The sequence below is a fragment of the Ascaphus truei genome, chromosome 3 (genome assembly GCF_040206685.1).
Source record: "Ascaphus truei isolate aAscTru1 chromosome 3, aAscTru1.hap1, whole genome shotgun sequence".
In the NCBI taxonomy this organism is placed as follows: Eukaryota; Metazoa; Chordata; class Amphibia; order Anura; family Ascaphidae; genus Ascaphus; species Ascaphus truei.
In genome coordinates this window covers 256,761,786-256,779,043 of record NC_134485.1, presented here as the reverse complement: position 1 = coordinate 256,779,043, position 17,258 = coordinate 256,761,786, and the positions used below count along the sequence as shown (strand labels likewise).

At 43.9% G+C, this 17,258-nt stretch overlaps 1 protein-coding gene across 6 annotated transcripts in view; it reads left to right on the top strand.

The window, feature by feature from the left end:
* Positions 1–2: 2 nt before the first annotated feature.
* The window catches only part of NAXD (NAD(P)HX dehydratase), a 36,078-nt gene continuing 18,822 nt past the window's right edge, over positions 3–17,258 (top strand). For 2 of the 6 annotated variants that reach the window (XR_012799897.1, XM_075590703.1), the window contains exons 1-3: positions 2,970–3,913; positions 9,219–9,584; positions 14,398–14,548. Coding sequence is in view for 5 of the 6 variants with exons in the window: in XM_075590703.1 (XP_075446818.1) it covers positions 3,277–3,913; positions 9,219–9,584; positions 14,398–14,548 (1,154 nt within the window). In the remaining variant the exon portion in view is untranslated. Of the gene's footprint in view, positions 269–2,969; positions 3,914–9,218; positions 9,585–14,397; positions 14,549–17,258 lie in introns of those variants that run through there. The other 4 variants (XM_075590705.1, XM_075590708.1, XM_075590707.1 and 1 more) reach the window with 4 other exon arrangements.

Genomic DNA, 17,258 nt, shown 5'->3' with positions numbered 1-17,258 from the left:
ATCGCGCTGCGATTGGCTTCTTCAACTGTCACTATTGAACGCCGCTGTGTGATTGGTAGTCTGCACTGTCAGTGGGACCCCGCGCGGTTTGTTGCCGCCTCCCGGAAGTAGCCCTGATGTTGTGGACCCACGCTCGGTCCGCGGCTCTAGGTAAGAAGCGGCCTCACCCGTAGCATGTCTCCGGCCTGCGGCTCAATCGCCTCCTGGGCAGCGGCAGTCATTGCGGCGGCCACGGCTGCTGCGCTGCTGTACTGTCTGCAGGAAGCAGGTACCCAGTCCCCAGCAGCTGCCAGCCCAGTGTTACACCCTAATAATAACCCCATGTACACGGATTCTAACCCAGTGTTACACCCTAATAATAACCCCATGTACACGGATTCTAACCCAGTGTTACACCCTAATAATAACCCCATGTACACGGATTCTAACCCAGTGTAACACCCTAATAATAACCCCATGTACACGGATTCTAACCCAGTGAAACACCCTAATAATAACCCCATGTACACGGATTCTAACCCAGTGTTACACCCTAATAATAACCCCATGTACACGGATTCTAACCCAGTGTTACACCCTAATAATAACCCCATGTACACGGATTCTAACCCAGTGTAACACCCTAATAATAACCCCATGTACACGGATTCTAACCCAGTGTAACACCCTAATAATAACCCCATGTACACGGATTCTAACCCAGTGTTACACCCTAATAATAACCCCATGTACACGGATTCTAACCCAGTGTAACACCCTAATAATAACCCCATGTACACGGATTCTAACCCAGTGTTACACCCTAATAATAACCCCATGTACACGGATTCTAACCCAGTGTAACACCCTAATAATAACCCCATGTACACGGATTCTAACCCAGTGTAACACCCTAATAATAACCCCATGTACACGGATTCTAACCCAGTGTAACACCCTAATAATAACCCCATGTACACGGATTCTAACCCAGTGTTACACCCTAATAACCCCATGTACACTGATTCTAACCCAGTGTAACACCCTAATAATAACCCCATGTACACTGATTCTAACCCAGTGTAACACCCTAATAATAACCCCATGTACACGGATTCTAACCCAGTGTAACACCCTAATAATAACCCCATGTACACGGATTCTAACCCAGTGTAACACCCTAATAATAACCCCATGTACACGGATTCTAACCCAGTGTAACACCCTAATAATAACCCCATGTACACGGATTCTAACCCAGTGTTACACCCTAATAATAACCCCATGTACACGGATTCTAACCCAGTGTAACACCCTAATAATAACCCCATGTACACGGATTCTAACCCAGTGTTACACCCTAATAATAACCCCATGTACACGGATTCTAACCCAGTGTAACACCCTAATAATAACCCCATGTACACGGATTCTAACCCAGTGTAACACCCTAATAATAACCCCATGTACACGGATTCTAACCCAGTGTTACACCCTAATAATAACCCCATGTACACGGATTCTAACCCAGTGTTACACCCTAATAATAACCCCATGTACACGGATTCTAACCCAGTGTAACACCCTAATAATAACCCCATGTACACGGATTCTAACCCAGTGTAACACCCTAATAATAACCCCATGTACACTGATTCTAACCCAGTGTAACACCCTAATAATAACAACCCCATATACACGGATTCTAACCCAGTGTAACACCCTAATAATAACCCCATATACACTGATTATAACCCAGTGTAACACCCTTATAATAACCCCATATACACTGATTATAACCCAGTGTAACACCCTAATAACCCCCCATATACACTGATTATAACCCTAATAACCCCATATACACTGATTGTAACACCCTAATAATACCCCCCCCCCCATATACACTGATTATAACCCAGTGTAACACCCTATAGAGAGAGAGATTATAACCCTGTGTAACACTAATAATCCCATTCCAAGAATAAATCCATAGCGCTGTTAAGTGGAAAGGATCATTATAGAAAGTATAAATTGGCTTGATAAAGTGTAGCATGAAAAAGGATTGCTGGATTGAAGCAAGTCATGATCAGTGATTCCCAGATATATACCCACCTCACTGTTGGACAGCAGTATTGTTTTATATTCTTGTTAAATAAATTAATGTTTCATGTCATGTTTGGAAGCATTGCAATGGAGAGAGTATCATTGTGCAATGCCGAGAAAAGGCCATGCACTTTATCGATTTTTTTGGGGGGTGAATTGGATAAACTGATAGGTTCGCCTTAGTGATTTCCCTTTCTTCCTTAGTCCATATAATATCAAAGGTACAGTATGTTAGTGGCCTGTTTTATTATTAAGCCTGAGGCGGGGTTATTAGTTTTTTTTTTTACATTTTCTTGTGAGCAGTCAAATTAGAATATAAGGCTCACTGTGCAGCCCAAATGCAGGGTATGCTTCTTCCTGTGTCAGTGTGATCTTTGCTATTTAGTCCAGCAGAGATGTTCCTGTGTGCCTCCCCCGTGTTATGACATTGTTGGGCGCATGTTCTTGTTATTTCTCTCCTCGTGCCTCATAAGGGCAGCATTCAGGGGGCCTGTGGAGAGATGATCAGTGCATTGAGACATGGTGTGATTATACATTGCATGACCCCTCTGCTCACGTGGTAGCCTGTGCAGCGCACGTGCTCCCTGTAGCCGGATGTGGTAGTTCTGTCAGATGCGGCGTTCTGCCCAGCGGCTCGTTCTCTATGCTCCAGATACACACTGACGCGCTGGGCGTCCTCGCCTGACACTGGTGGGCGGGGTCAAATTGCACGCGCACCCCTGCCCCTTCTGTAAACAACAACAACAACGAACTAGCGCGATTACGTCAATCCCAAATCCCTTGTGACGTTGCCACTCTACAGCGTGCGCGTCCCTTGCGCAGTATTTTTTTTTTTTTTGCGTGTGTTTTGACTCGCTGATGCTTATTGAGCAGTGACAGTGTTCGCAGGGCTGTGAGCTGTGTGACGGTTGGGCGGTGTGTCCCAAACGCTGCCTGCTGCCCGTAGTATCTGACTGCGCGCGCAACCTCTGCTTTGTGTGCCTGGCATGTCTGCCCCTGCCTCGCCCCCGCGCGCAGCTGTCAGGAGCGGGCCGGTGTAACGGCTCGGAGACCTCCCCGCGCTGCTGCTGCTGGGTGAATGAGGAGGACGGGCAGACTCCTCGCAGCGCAGCTCTGCTTCACATGCCTGCCTCCTGCGTGTAGCTGATCTCCGGGCCGGTCACCGACCCCCCCCCCCCCCTCCTGCCCGGCGGGATGTCTGTGTGCGTGCGGAGGCTGATCACCAACACCCGGGGCTTCCTGTGGTCGGACATGGAGACCCGCGCCCTGCTGGATATCTGGGGGGAGGCGGACGTGCAGTCGGCCCTGGACGGTAACTTCCGCAACAGCCACGTGTACCGGGACGTGGCCGGCCGGCTGAGCGTGCTGGGCTTCGAGCGCACCCCGGAGCAGTGCCGGATCCGCATCAAGGGCCTGAAGCGCCAGTACTACCAGGCCCGGGAGGGCTTCCAGAAGAACGGGCACGCCCGCAAGATCTGCCGCTACTACGACGAGATGGACCGGATCCTCCGCACCCGGCCCGCCCCGGCTAGCAGCGGGGAGGCGGCCTGCGGGATCCTGTCTGACCCAGGTCCCGGGATCCTGCTTCTCCCCCCGGATCCCCCGTGCAGGGGAGGGGAACTGGCCGAGGAGCTGAGGGGGGCCATGGAGGAGGAGGAGATGGAGGAGGAGGACGAGGAGCCGCCCCGCCCCGGGGAAGTGGGGGGGCCCGAGTCATCCCAGGACATCTTCACCGAGGAGGACTCCGGGGAGGGCTCGTCCTGCTACACCGAGCACCCGATCAAGGTGGAGGAGGGGCCCAGCTTTGCCATCCCACTGCCGCCCAATGCGGGTAAGTGTGTCATTCATATATACTCGTGTGTGTGTGTGTGTGTGTGTGTGTGTGTGTGTGTGTGTGTGTGTGTGTGTGTGTGTGTGTGTGTGTGTGTGTTCATACATATATTCATTGTATGCTTGTCACTTATACACTGCACATATACCTTTTTTTTTAAATTATATATGCCTTCAGCGTTTAGAGATGCTGCTTTGCAATGCTGTTGCACACCCTCCTGGCCCTGTAGGGCACTCAATCTGTGCATGCTACATTGTATAAACCTGTCAGGTTTGCAATCCCTGAGGCTACGTCTGCTGTACCACATAGTAACAGCATGGAGAGCACACTGCAGGTGTGGATGCCCTTTAACAGATTACCAATCCTATTTAAAAAAAATCCCTAGCTGTTTTTAATTATAACAGATCAAAAGCCAGCAGTAGTGTTCACATGACAACCTTTACAGTTTATTCCCATATTCTCCCCCAGCAGGCAGCACAGAGCTGTTTTACATGAATTCTTCTAAAGACCCTTATCAAAAACTTTTTGGCCTGAGCCTCTCAGATAAGTCTCGTTGGAGCCCGATTATGCCACATAGAAGCACGAGATATGGGGGGGGGGGGCGGCATGTTAACTTCTAGGGGGCAATTCCACGTAGCTGGCAAAAAACATGTGAACAGTTTAACCAATCTAACTACAAATTGCATTTTATATGGGCATAGGAGAGTTTGTCAATCAAGTGTTTTCTGTACCCTTATCACAATAAATGATCAGCGAGGGGATAAAAAGTGCGGGGGGCGCCTCATGCTTTAGTGATATTAGATAAAAAGGGGCAACCAGATGAAATCAAAAGCTTCCCAAATCTCAGCTTTCCATGTTTACAAACCAGCGTTAAAAATACTTATAGGTATCAGAATTTGGTACGGCACCCAGATTTAACCCTGTAAACATGTCACTGCATTAGTACACAATGTTTCCTTCAGGCTGGTTGAACTTCCCTCCTTGTACAAATTTATGTTTTCTAATGGAAATGTCAACACATAAGTAGAATAAATGTAAAAATAACCGACCTGAACATTATAGTGTGTCATTTGGTTATCGGAATAGTAATCAGTACCTCGTCTGTTCTGTCGGGACACTGAAACCCCAGGCAGGAACGGCCCTAGGGCCCTCACAGCCACTTAAATTACAGCATGACCAGGAAGTCTCTGAATGGCTGCAAGGTCCCTGGGGCGGGGGGGGGGGGGGGGGCGGCTTTGGGATGTCTGTTTCTAATGAAAAGTAAGAGGCATTGACTACTGGGATGTAATCTATTTTAAAGGTGCAGTTCCCCCTACACGGATGTTATTTACCCCCACTTGCCCCTCCTATTCTGTTATATAAGTGGAAAGCCAGGGGGTTTCCAGAGCTGATCCGTTTGCATTTCAGCTCCATGGCTCCCCTGCGTCCCAAGATACCCGGGTAGGTGCCATGAGTTCCTCTCCCCCAGGGGAACCACAGTGGAGGTTTTAAATGTTCCGCATCACTCGGAGCAATAAGTGGCTTCCTTTAGTCCCTGGTGCCGATGAAAATGTAAGCAAGCCGTATGTATTTTGGGGAGCAGGGGGCCTCTGGAGCTGCATTTGTCGGTTCATTTCTGTAGAATCCCTGCTTACGACCTCCTGGTTAAAAGGGGGAAAAAAATATGCATTGAACTTGCAATATACCTCTTTCCATTAATATCTACCGCACAGACGTACATTTAATAGCTTTGTGAACCCTCAACTGCAAAAGACAATGTGACACAAAAGCTGTCTGAATGAGCCTATAATGTGTACATTAGATCCTATGGCCCCTATTTAAAGTTAACCCCCATTGAGTGGAATATGAGTTGCTTTCCTCACCAGCACTGAACTGATGTCCTCGCAGAATATAGATAGGGGTCTGTATGCTTATAACAGTTTTGCTGCATTATGGGGCCAGCAATGCATTACAACGCAGTGACCGTAGAGTGTTTAATAGTTTACATGTATGTAGTTAACACCATTTGTAAAACCATAATTTTTTTAAGTAGTTTTTCCATAGAGAACATTCATTTGGAGTGTTTTTATGACCTTTACTTATCACAAAATGTTAACGTTGTATATGCAGGCGATTTGTTCACCCTGCGTTTTTTCCTTATGTTTGACTTATGATGGCAACATTTGTTTAAATAGTCATTTTATCACAAGAAGTAAATAAGGACTGTAAATCCATCTGTTCCCTCAGAGCATGGATAAATTGAGTGGAGGAGCGATCGCTTTCTTGAGCTAATCTAGAATGAATGAAGATATTTGTATATAATACTTTTCCATCATCTACTGTATTTCAGTGACGCATCAGGGATTTTCTTTGCGTGTTTTTCAGATCTTGCAGTTAATTACTTATTGAAAGCTAACTGTTAAGGGACATAGTCCCCTCTACCTGTTTGTTTTTAAAGGCTATTTCCCCATACTGTGCATTATGATCCTGTACAGTGACTTTAGCCTCCAACCTAAACTAATATGGCTGCTAAGCACCGCTTACTTTGTGACATTAGTAGAGCTTGCAGAATCTTTTATATGAAAATATTAAGAGGGTTTTTTTTGTTTGTTTTTCCCTCTGATAAGAGCCTTTGTAGTCTTCATGGTATCAGTTCTGTGCTGTCGGAGTGGAGAAAGTGAGAATAAACAGCAAGCATTGCCACTGCAGGCTTGGGGCCTTTATGAATAAACATTTTAAAAATAAAAATTGCTTTAAAGTGCATCACATTATTTATTTATTTATTTATAAAATATTTTACCAGGAAGTAATACATTGAGAGTTACCTCTCGTTTTCAAGCATCCCATGGAGCGCTCTTTAAATATAAGTCACATTGGGAGGATATGCACTGTTAAGGAATATCAGGTTGTGCATTAATAGGGAACACTCGCTCTTAACAGTCAACTTGTAGACCTAATTGGCGATGGAGTATGTGACCAGGTATTGTTATTGTATAATGACAGGATTAAACATCTTCATGCAAAATGAACCGATCATTTGCTATTCGCAAGCAGAGCATTAATGCGGTTTCTATGCATTAAGAATACATACATTTCCCAATGACAGAAATGAGTTCCCCTTCTCCTCCCCTGGATCCACCTGAGCTGCACTCTGGCTGGTGGTTTAACTGCTAGTTCTGATGTAGATAACCTAGTAGGTAAAACAGACTATTTGGTGTAACTCCTTCCATATGATCATGATAAAGGGACGGCTCTACCTAGCAAATCGCCATTTTTCTTTCATACCTCTTGTCCGTGTATCTGGCGTCCATATAAAGATTTAAACACCTTTAACCTATTCAGTTCCGGAGGGTCATGCCACGGGCCCTCTGCATGTCCGGATCACGTGGCCACTCTTTGTGGCGATCACATGATGCGTTGTTTTCGATGTGACAGAGAGCCGCCTCTTCAGTGTAGTACCGATAGTGTACATCCCCTAAAAAAAATAGCATGGTGTACATCATAACCCCCAAGATAGTACCCTTTTTTTTTTTGACATGCACCTAATGGCTGCTGGTGCTTCGCTGCAACTCGCCCCACTGCCGCTAAGGTAAATGCCCTACCCTAAAAACCCTACCACCGCTTAAACTCTTAAATTACCCTTAAATTAAACCCCTCCCCAAAGTGATAAAACCCCTTTAAATTAACCCCCTACCTGAACCGTAATGAAACTCGCCTTAGAAGTGGAGGATTAGCTGTGGTGGTGAGTTGGGGTAACGTGCCGGAGGCCATTTAGTTTCGGCAAAACGGCCACGACCAAATGTCCCATTGCGAAAGTAACTGCTACTTCTGTGTATTTGCTTGACACTTGGCTTTAAAATTACTTTGCAAAGAACGAACAGAACAAAGCTGACCATTTACCTGCGCCTTTGTGGGATAGCAAACAGTCTTCTCGCCAAAAGACATTAAATTGTAAAAACTCACCAAAGCACTTATTTACCACAGATAAACGGTTAAAAAAATTATCTAAAAATACTTATACTTTGCCTGATGAATTAGATGTAGCGTTTTCCTGTGGTGGTTTTTTTATTTTATTTTTTTATTATTATTAAACATGCTATGGTCCTTAGTCGGCTTTCACCCTAGACACGGGACTGCCCCTTTTCAAGAGATGGAGACCTGCAATTATACACAGTAGTATTTTTTTGTTTTTTATTTTGCTATGTTAAGAATAGTCAGGGAACAAGTGTTTCCACAGTCTCGTGCTCCAGAGGAAAATGTGGAAATAAATGCAGAAAGGGCTCTAACGTTTCACATGAAAAAAAAAATTTCCTTATCTCTCTGTTTCTTTTGACACTAGTTATTGCTTTACACGTACTAAAAAGTAACCCTTCCATAAGTTTGTTTCCTAAAGCCCCATAGTGAGGGGTCGGGAAAGTGAGCTCGGTACGGGGCCTTTTAACACACAATACCAATCGTTGTATTCTATTTTTATTTAAAACTCCCTGAGCCTACCATAGTTTTCACACAGCTGTTTGTTCTCACTTGCTTCACCCCACTGTGCAGTACACAGCTGTTTGTTATGCAGACTTCAAAAGTTCTTCTCAGATCAGCTGTTTTATCCTGAGGTTTTCAGGTAAGGTTCATTGAAGTCCCATCTTCATTTTAGGGGTTGGGCACATTTTATTAGGAATAAAATACAATTTAAAAAAAACGTAAGCAGGGAAAAAACTGTAGTGGTCAAACCAGACACCCTTTTGTTAAACATCTCTAAGTTAAATAAAAAATGCAAGTGGAGCTGCACCTTTAAAGATGGACGAGGTGAAAAATGTCTCAATGAAGATATTTTTCTAATTGGTTTACAATGAGGAGCAGAGCCGGCCGATGTGCCATTTTTTTGTAATTAGTATGTGAAATGCTGGCATTGTAGGAATTGGGACATGTTCCCCTTGTTAGTGTGAAGTGGAATGGAAATGATCGATGCACACGAGGAGGCAGAAAGAGGGAGGGGATGGAGATCATGTACGGACAGCATGTGCTCATGGAAAATGCAACATGTATCCACAGGCAGATGAGGATGGTGGGAACTGGCTAAAGCTAGGGAAGGGCATGATCGGTACACACACAATTCTAGAAACGGCACTCCAAAACCAACCATGGAAAAGTCCAGCAGCGACTATGGAATATAAGATAGGGATCATCGCATTAAACATTTTGATGTTCATTAATTATATTTCACGCTTGTAGTTTGTGTTTGTGTGTGTGTGTGTGTGTGTGTGTGTTGTCAGTCGTGGGGATTTGCACTTGTTAAAGTTCTTTGCATCCTTTTTCTTGCTTTCCAACTCAGGTTTTAAACCGATTCATGCCAAGAGGAACCCTCCCCCCGTTCCTCAGTGCAAAAAGTCCAAGAAGCGGCACTGTAGCCTGACGCTGGACAAGATGATGGAGCGCTTCCTGCAGCAGAGCGTGGATGCGGAGGAGAAGTTTTACAAATACGAGGAGCAGCGGCTGCAGATTGAGGACAAGCGTCGGGATGCTGAGCACACACGCGAGATCCAGATGTTGCAGATGCTTGGACAAATGCTCAGTGGCATCTCGTCCACTTCCCAGAGGGCTGTGCCCAGTCGTGCCAGCCCCCCACACAGGGCAAACCGAGCACACACCGATACATTGCACTTTAATTCTGCTACAACCGCTTTCTCTACCCCTATAGGTACAACATCCCAAAGCCCTGTCATTTGCTCTTTTAGTTCCTTTTGGTAATAGCTTGCGAAGCTTCTGCAGACATTTGAAATAAACAGTTTTTATAGTCTTTGTTATGGGTTGAGCTTTCCTTTCTGAGTAGGCCATCTCATATCTTCCTTTGCATGCCGGAAATGTTTCCATTGTTTGCAGGGTTGCACAAGAATGCCCCTCCGTGTTATTGAGTAATATCCTTGTTATACATTCTGCAAACTAGGGGAAAGCAGTATTTTCTAACAGCAGAGTTAAAACCTGTCCGCACACCAGGCGGCAATAAGTCACCCCTTTTGATTACGTAGGATTCAGATGGTGACAGAGCACCAAGTCACAGAAAGAAATGACACCTGTATATAGCTTCCAAGCACACCAGAAAAACTATTTGAATGAAACAATTTGACAGGAACATTTTAAAATATTTTGTTTGAAGATCCTTCAGGCACCCCAGTAAACATGCAGTTTTATTAATTTTTTATTAAAACAAGTTTGAGTTCTTGGTATGCCTGGAGATCATATACCTCTGCATCAATGGGCACATATGAGGCTAAATGGGATACTTCAACCTCCTGGCTCGTCCTCTGTGTGTTCTGTAGTAAGTGATACGGGGTTGAGGTGTTTTATATATGAAAGCTGCATCTGATGTTTTTCAGGCCGTTCATGTCATTGCATAATGTGCCTTTTGGTTTTGGTGATTTCTGGCAAGAGTATTTATAAAATATTTTACCAGGAAGTAATACATTGAGAGTTACCTCTCGTTTTCAAGTATGTCCTGGGCATAGAGTAGTTATTGTGTTTATACTGTGGCGGCAGTGACTATGATGGCAGTTTACATGTGTATGAAAGTATTATGGCACTCCTAGATGCGAGACCCTCAAGTCAAGGATGTGCAAATTGTGGAGTTTTAAATTTAATCATTTTTTTTAATTAAGTTGTGTCTATTGTATGCTTGAAAATACTGCAGTGTAAATAAGAGTTGCACCTCTGTCATAGAATGAGTCTTGAAACTGTTCACCTGGTGGTGTCCTCAGCACCTGCTGCCTCGCTCGGGACAGGGCGGGTACCCAGAGCCTCGCTCGGTGATAGGGCGGGTACCCAGAGCCTCGCTCGAGGATAGGGCGGGTACCCAGAGCCTCGCCCGGGGACAAGGCGGGTACCCAGAAGGGCTAAAACATGTTTGTAAGGCACAATGGGATAACATACAAACAGGATGAAAGGGATGCGAGTAACTCTGTCATTGGTGCACACTGATGGATGTCCAGGTAATATTAAAACAAATCAATTCAGAGCCCATTAAATATATATATATATATTTTTTTAAACAAATGAGTAACATCTCTAAACTTGATGTTAAAAGTGGTTTGGTTCTTTTCCATCAAGCTGCAGGTCACAATGTCGGTGATATATTAACACACACAAACAAAGGCCTTATTCTATACACAACAAAGCAGCTGTTTTCAGACCCAAAATCCCCATAGATTTTATTGGTAATTTTTGGCCGCAACAGATCAAACGGTTCTTCATTTTATACAGACTTACCCACTAAGTGCCTAAGGTAGAAAGTGCAACACGAAGCCTTATAAAGGACATGTAGTAATTAAAAGACTATGGTTATTGGTTATCTGCCAAAGAACAAGTTGGAAATATTGTATCTATTCAGGCGATACTATTCTGAGAAAGCAGTACAGGCATACCCCGCATTAACATACGCAATGGGACCGGAGCATGTATGTAAAGCGAAAATGTACTTAAAGTGAAGCACTGCCTTTTTCCCACTTATCGATGCATGTACTGTACAGCAATCATCATATACGTGCATAACTGATGTAAATAACGCATTTGTAACAGGCTCTATAGTCTCCCCGCTTGCGCACAGCTTCGGTACAGGTAGGGAGATGATATTGCTGTTCAGGACGTGCTGACAGGCGCATGCGTGAGCTGCCGTTTGCCTATCGGGCGATATGTACTTACTCGCGAGTGTACTTAAAGTGAGTGTACTTAAAGCGGGGTATGCCTGTATATCATTGCAGAGAAGGAGTGGCTCAGTGACTAAAGACAATGACTGGCACTGAGTTTGGAGCAGCAGAATCTGGTTCAATTCCCGGTGTCGGCTCCTTGTGATCTTGGGCAAGTCACTTTATCTCCCTGTGCCTCCGGCACCAAAAACAAAAAAGATTGTAAGCTCCACAGGGCAGGGACTGGGTCTGCAAAATGTCTCTGTAAAGCGCTATGTAAAACTAGGAGCGCTATACAAGAACAAACAATTATAATTATATTATTAAAAGTGCATCAATTACTATTTAAGTGGATTGAAATATAATTTTTACATTGTTCAAATCATTTGCTGCTGGTGGGTCTGAGGTGGTTGATTCAGTACAGTCACCTCCTCCATTACAAATTGGATAGAAATTGATGTATTTTCTATCACAGATAAACTATTGCTTGTCCTTGGGCAGAATACCAATACAAATATTTGTACTGTTTCTGTGAGTTGATTAGGCAAACCCCTTCCTTAATTGTTAGTCAAATGCATGTGATCAAAGTACTTAATACAGTCTATCTTGGCTGTGTTTAATATCAAAGTGTCTGTGGAGTTTATTTTGGAGGTGAAGATTAGAGGAAGATCTGGACTCTGCACAACAACAACTTTGCAACTGTGAGAACTTGACTTTCTAAATGCTGTGATTATTTGTATCCTTCCTATCCTCCAATAACTGGGAAGACTCTCCTCCTGCATCTCACTATGCCCTCCCTATTGCTTTTTCTGTTCACTGTTTCCTCACTACTTTGTGAACGTCTCTGTTCTCTCCAACTTCCCTACTCCCCACTGCACCATTATGTATACACCTCTCGCCCAACAACTTATTTACCCCTCAATAAAAAACACCCACACAAATGTTCTATTCACACCCACTATCTACTCCTGCTGCTGGGGATCTCTCCTAAGCCAGAACCAAGACATACACACTTGATCTCACCCACACCTCCCATCTCTTCCCCTGTAAATGGTGTTAACCTTCTGATTTAATACTGACTAACCTTAAAACTCGCCCCACAAATCAAGCATCCCAATAGCCTGCACTCATGGCTACTGTCCCACACCCACAGTCACTCCTACCGCCCACTGTGGCCAAGCAATGCCATCTACAGCACTTATTCCCTCACCTGCTGTCTCTGTATGTCTCCCATAATACCACTTAGATTGTAAGCTCTTCAGGGCAGGGATTTCCTTTCCTATTGTCTGATTTTTGCTGCGCTTATTGTAATATAATTCCCGGTACTGTATTTTGTGTAACGCTGAGTACACTTGGCGCTTTATAAATAAAGACATATTACTACCTTAGTCTTGAAATGAATACGTGTTAACGTAACATAGCTTCTAAGTAAATCAGTTGATTTATTGGTTATCCATTTGTGTGCACCAATGATTGAGGTACTTGCATCCCTTTGATCCTATTTGTATTTTGTCCTTCATTTTATTACATGAGAGCCCCTCCCTGAACTCTCTTGGGGTGTTAATGGTTCTGCATATATTTTTGTTGCATTGCCTCGGAGAACTCAAGGGGTTATATAATTTCAAATTATAAATAAAATCTACACCGTGGATTACGTTTTATAGTATGGATCAGAATCTAAATACACAGATGTACCTGTGGGTACTTTGTGAATAATAATAGTACCTTTTTGTGAAGTACATTTTTTTTTTTTTTTAAGATTACCATTACCTTTTATTTTTAGATCATAGATCGTGTATGTATTATGAGGCCCACAAAGCTTAGCCACATTATTTTACAGATGTGAAATTCTTGAATCTCTCACACTGTACCACTGCTCAGATACTTGGACAGTGTCTGTAGTTTGTGTGTGTGTACACATTTAGCCTGCTGGTGCTCTCCCGCCGGGGAAATATCGCGTAAGTTCCACCGTTTTTTTTTTCATGAGACTGATTTAAGACCATGGCGCTTTTGTGTCCTGCCACAACGTGCCATCGAGCGCAATAACGTGTGTGTACACAGATGTCGTCAACACTATTGCAATCGGGACATGAGCAAAGTGGCAATGGGAGAATGAGCCACACGAACAGGTGGCGGGCTATCAGACTCGTGGAGACCGCCACAGGTTTCAAGAGCGTTGGCTACATCTGTATACGTGCATCTAGAAACACGTGTGTGCAAGTATGTATACATCTAAATGTTTTATGTATGTCCAGATATATTGATATTTAGATAAAAGGCAGTGACATGAACACAATTTCTTAATTCATTTTGAGAGCCTATTTTATTGACGTTATGTGTCGCATGATAAACGGTCATAACCATTGCACCTCATTGTTCAGCCTCCCTAGTTGTGGAGGTGCATCCAGTACAGTTAAGGCATTCATCTTGGTGAAAAATAGTTGGTGCACTCGAAACTATTTGTGAATGACAATGGTATAAATGGGACACACTAGTGTACAAATAAAATTATAGATGATATGGAAATTATCCTTTAAAAGCGAAGGAGAAATGCAGCTGATCAAAATGGATGGTTCAAATCTCAAAGAATAGAATTAAATAGAAAGACGAGTGCAAACTCTCACAGGCATTGCCAAACAAGTATTTTTTGATTCATCTTGTATATATTCTTGAGAATAATGGTGCTTGCAGCTGTGTTATCACTCTTGTTGTGGTTGTTCTATACAGACCCTGCCGATGAGTGGAATGTTATGAGGCAGAAACAAAGATTATGTTGTTCTGAAGACTATAAAATGCTGAGGTACGAAGTGTTTTTTTTTTTTTGTATCTGCTTAGTTTTAGAGCGGTCATTCTCCCTGCGCGCCACACGCCCTGCAAAGGACATGGAGAACATCTTCCAGCTGGTGAGGAACGTCATTCCCCCGCTCGTCTCCAAAAAGCACAAAGGACAGGACGGAAAGATCGGCATCGTTGGAGGCTGTCAAGAGTGAGTACTCATGGGACTGAAAATTAAATCAGATCCTATAAAGATTATGGGGCTATCCATTCTGTCTGCATACACCAAGCTGCCCTCTCTTCCCTCAGTTACCCTAGGCTCTGGTAAACACAGAATAGGAGAAGGATAGAGGAAATCCTTAATTGACAAATACAGCTCAACCCCGTTATAGCACGATCCGCTTATAACGCGGTCTGAGCGTGGCTCATATATTTAAAAAAAAATGATATATATATATATATAACGACAAGAAAGAAAGCGCCCAATCCTAGTGTAATATGAAAATACACATTTAATAACGCATATTAGACCCAACAAATTTAAACTCACAAACATATGTGAATAAAATGCATGTAATGAGTATACTCATTCGCCAGCTGCCGGAACACATTGCTCTGCTCACACGCCAAACACGATCTTCACTGCAGTCCCAATCCGTCTGAGCCACCGTCCAGCAGGGCTCTCAGATGGTAACACACACTCTCCCGATGTGAACCGGATGTAAACCGCTCTCCACAGTACCTCGGATGGGAGGAAATGGTGACGTGACCCCGCAGGGGAGAACAAGCTAGTGTATCAGTTCGCCAAAGCACAGCAACGTAGGTAATGTCCCAGCAGCAGCCACAGAATGTCCGAGTATACCAAGACCTGTCAGTAGCTCACACCAACATCCCTACGCATTTCTTCACTCTAACGGTGATTTCATCCCCTGATCCCCATCCCCTGATGAAATCACCGTGGGATGCTCCCCCCCCCCCTCACACACACCTCCTACCCTCCCCCCCATGAAGCCATACCTAGCAAATATTCCATCCCCTGTACAGACCGGATAACTCCTGTGCACACATGAGCTGCTGCTCCGGGTAAGTCCTGCGTGGGGTTGCCGCTGCAACGCTGGGTTCAGGGACAGCTGGGAGAGTTATCCCAGCTCTCCCCCTCCGGCGGACGCGGAACCCCTGATCGCGGTGGCCATTTTATTTATTTTTTTGCGATCCCGGTTATAATGCGGTCTCATTATGTAGACCCCAAGCACCGCGTTATAACGGGGGTAAGCTGTACTCCTCCATTCAGAGGCTCAGGTAAACGAAAACATGCTTAATTTCCAAAGAAACCAAATATTTTAAGCATAGATACATTTGTTTAGAGAAAACAAAGATTGTTAAATTCTGTTTTATAGGTCCGCTATTAGGGATTGTGTTTTTTTTTTTTTTTTTTTTTTTCTCTCCTCCCCCCTTCTAGGCACTGTTTGTCAACAAACATTTTGTAAGACATACTGTTCCATGAATAACATCTAACCCTCCTTTCAGTGAACCTTGTTTTTTGTTTTTCAATTGCATAAGACAATACATGCCAGTTAAGATTTTCTTCCATACTCAGTATGCTCCTTTTTGAGAGGACCAGCCAAGAGGAGACAGGTCACTTTTTACCTGTGCAAGTTCCAGTCAGTAATATATCATCACACGAGAGATTATACAGGCAGTCAGCCCCTCCCAAGTCTACAAACAAACTTAAATGGTTTATATGTATTTACATTTATGCAGGGATGGGAAAATCTATGCGTTGATAGACAGGTCCGTCACTGCGCGGTGGTGGTGGTGGTGGAGGGCAGGACACAGTAGATGAGGGCTTGAGGTGGAGCTAAGCTACGTGCTCCAGAACTCTTCCCGTCCCTGCTCTCGATGCACTCTTGCTGGGGGAGGGATGAGGAGGTGACTGACAGCTGGTGGGGTGGCAGCCGGAATGCTACAATACTATATTACAATTGAGACAGATATATACTTTGTTCCCGTCTCTTTGAAGGCAGTGATCATGTTTAGTCCAAGATGCAAGCAAAAATAGTATTATATTTATTATGCAGGCCCTTGTGATGTTCACTGTATACCACAGTGGCACCGTAAAGGTTTATTGTCTAAAATGGCGGAAGAGGGCAGCAGGCTCCTAATGTTTATATACTTGCCGACTTTGAATACATGGGAGTATAATACTAGATTTAGCCATACAAAGGTGTTGTATCAAGTAAGTAAATTGAGCAGAGGGTAGACAGGGTAACTGCTTAACATATTTTTTAAAACAGTTATTTATGCAAATGTCTATCATGGGATAAAGTGGCATGACTTTCTATATACACACTTAAGCAGTAACCGTGTTCCTGTCTTTTCAATATTTAGTCCAACCCTTGGTTAGTGTAGGCCCATCCAAAAACTATATTTTGCTTCTGATCTAAGTTGTCCAGGCGTATCTATAATAAAGAAGAGTTACAGGTATCCGCATAGGATGAGCATTAAGTCCAACAAAAAAAGAACCCTCTAACACACGGGTGTGCAAACTTTTCCCTGTGCGCACCCCTGCCTGCTCTCCTCGGTGCCTCGTACTCCCCACCCCCCGCCTGAAAGGCAGTACTGTGCAGTAGAAGTTAAGTTTGTTTATAGAGCAAATGGCATCACATCAACCCTATGGTGTAGCAGCTAGAGAATTGCTACTAGCGTATGAAGGGTCATGAGTTCGATTCCTGCATGGTATGGTAAAATATTTAGTGTAGGGAGGAGGCGTGTGTGTATCTACTTTGGAGTTGTTTTTAAATCGAGAGCCATGCTCAGACCACGTTATAAGCAGATCCGCGTTGTAGCGTTGTTTTTTTTTTATTTTTTCAATCGGCCATTTGATGTTTTGAATTATGAAAGGACAAAATTGCTAAAAAATG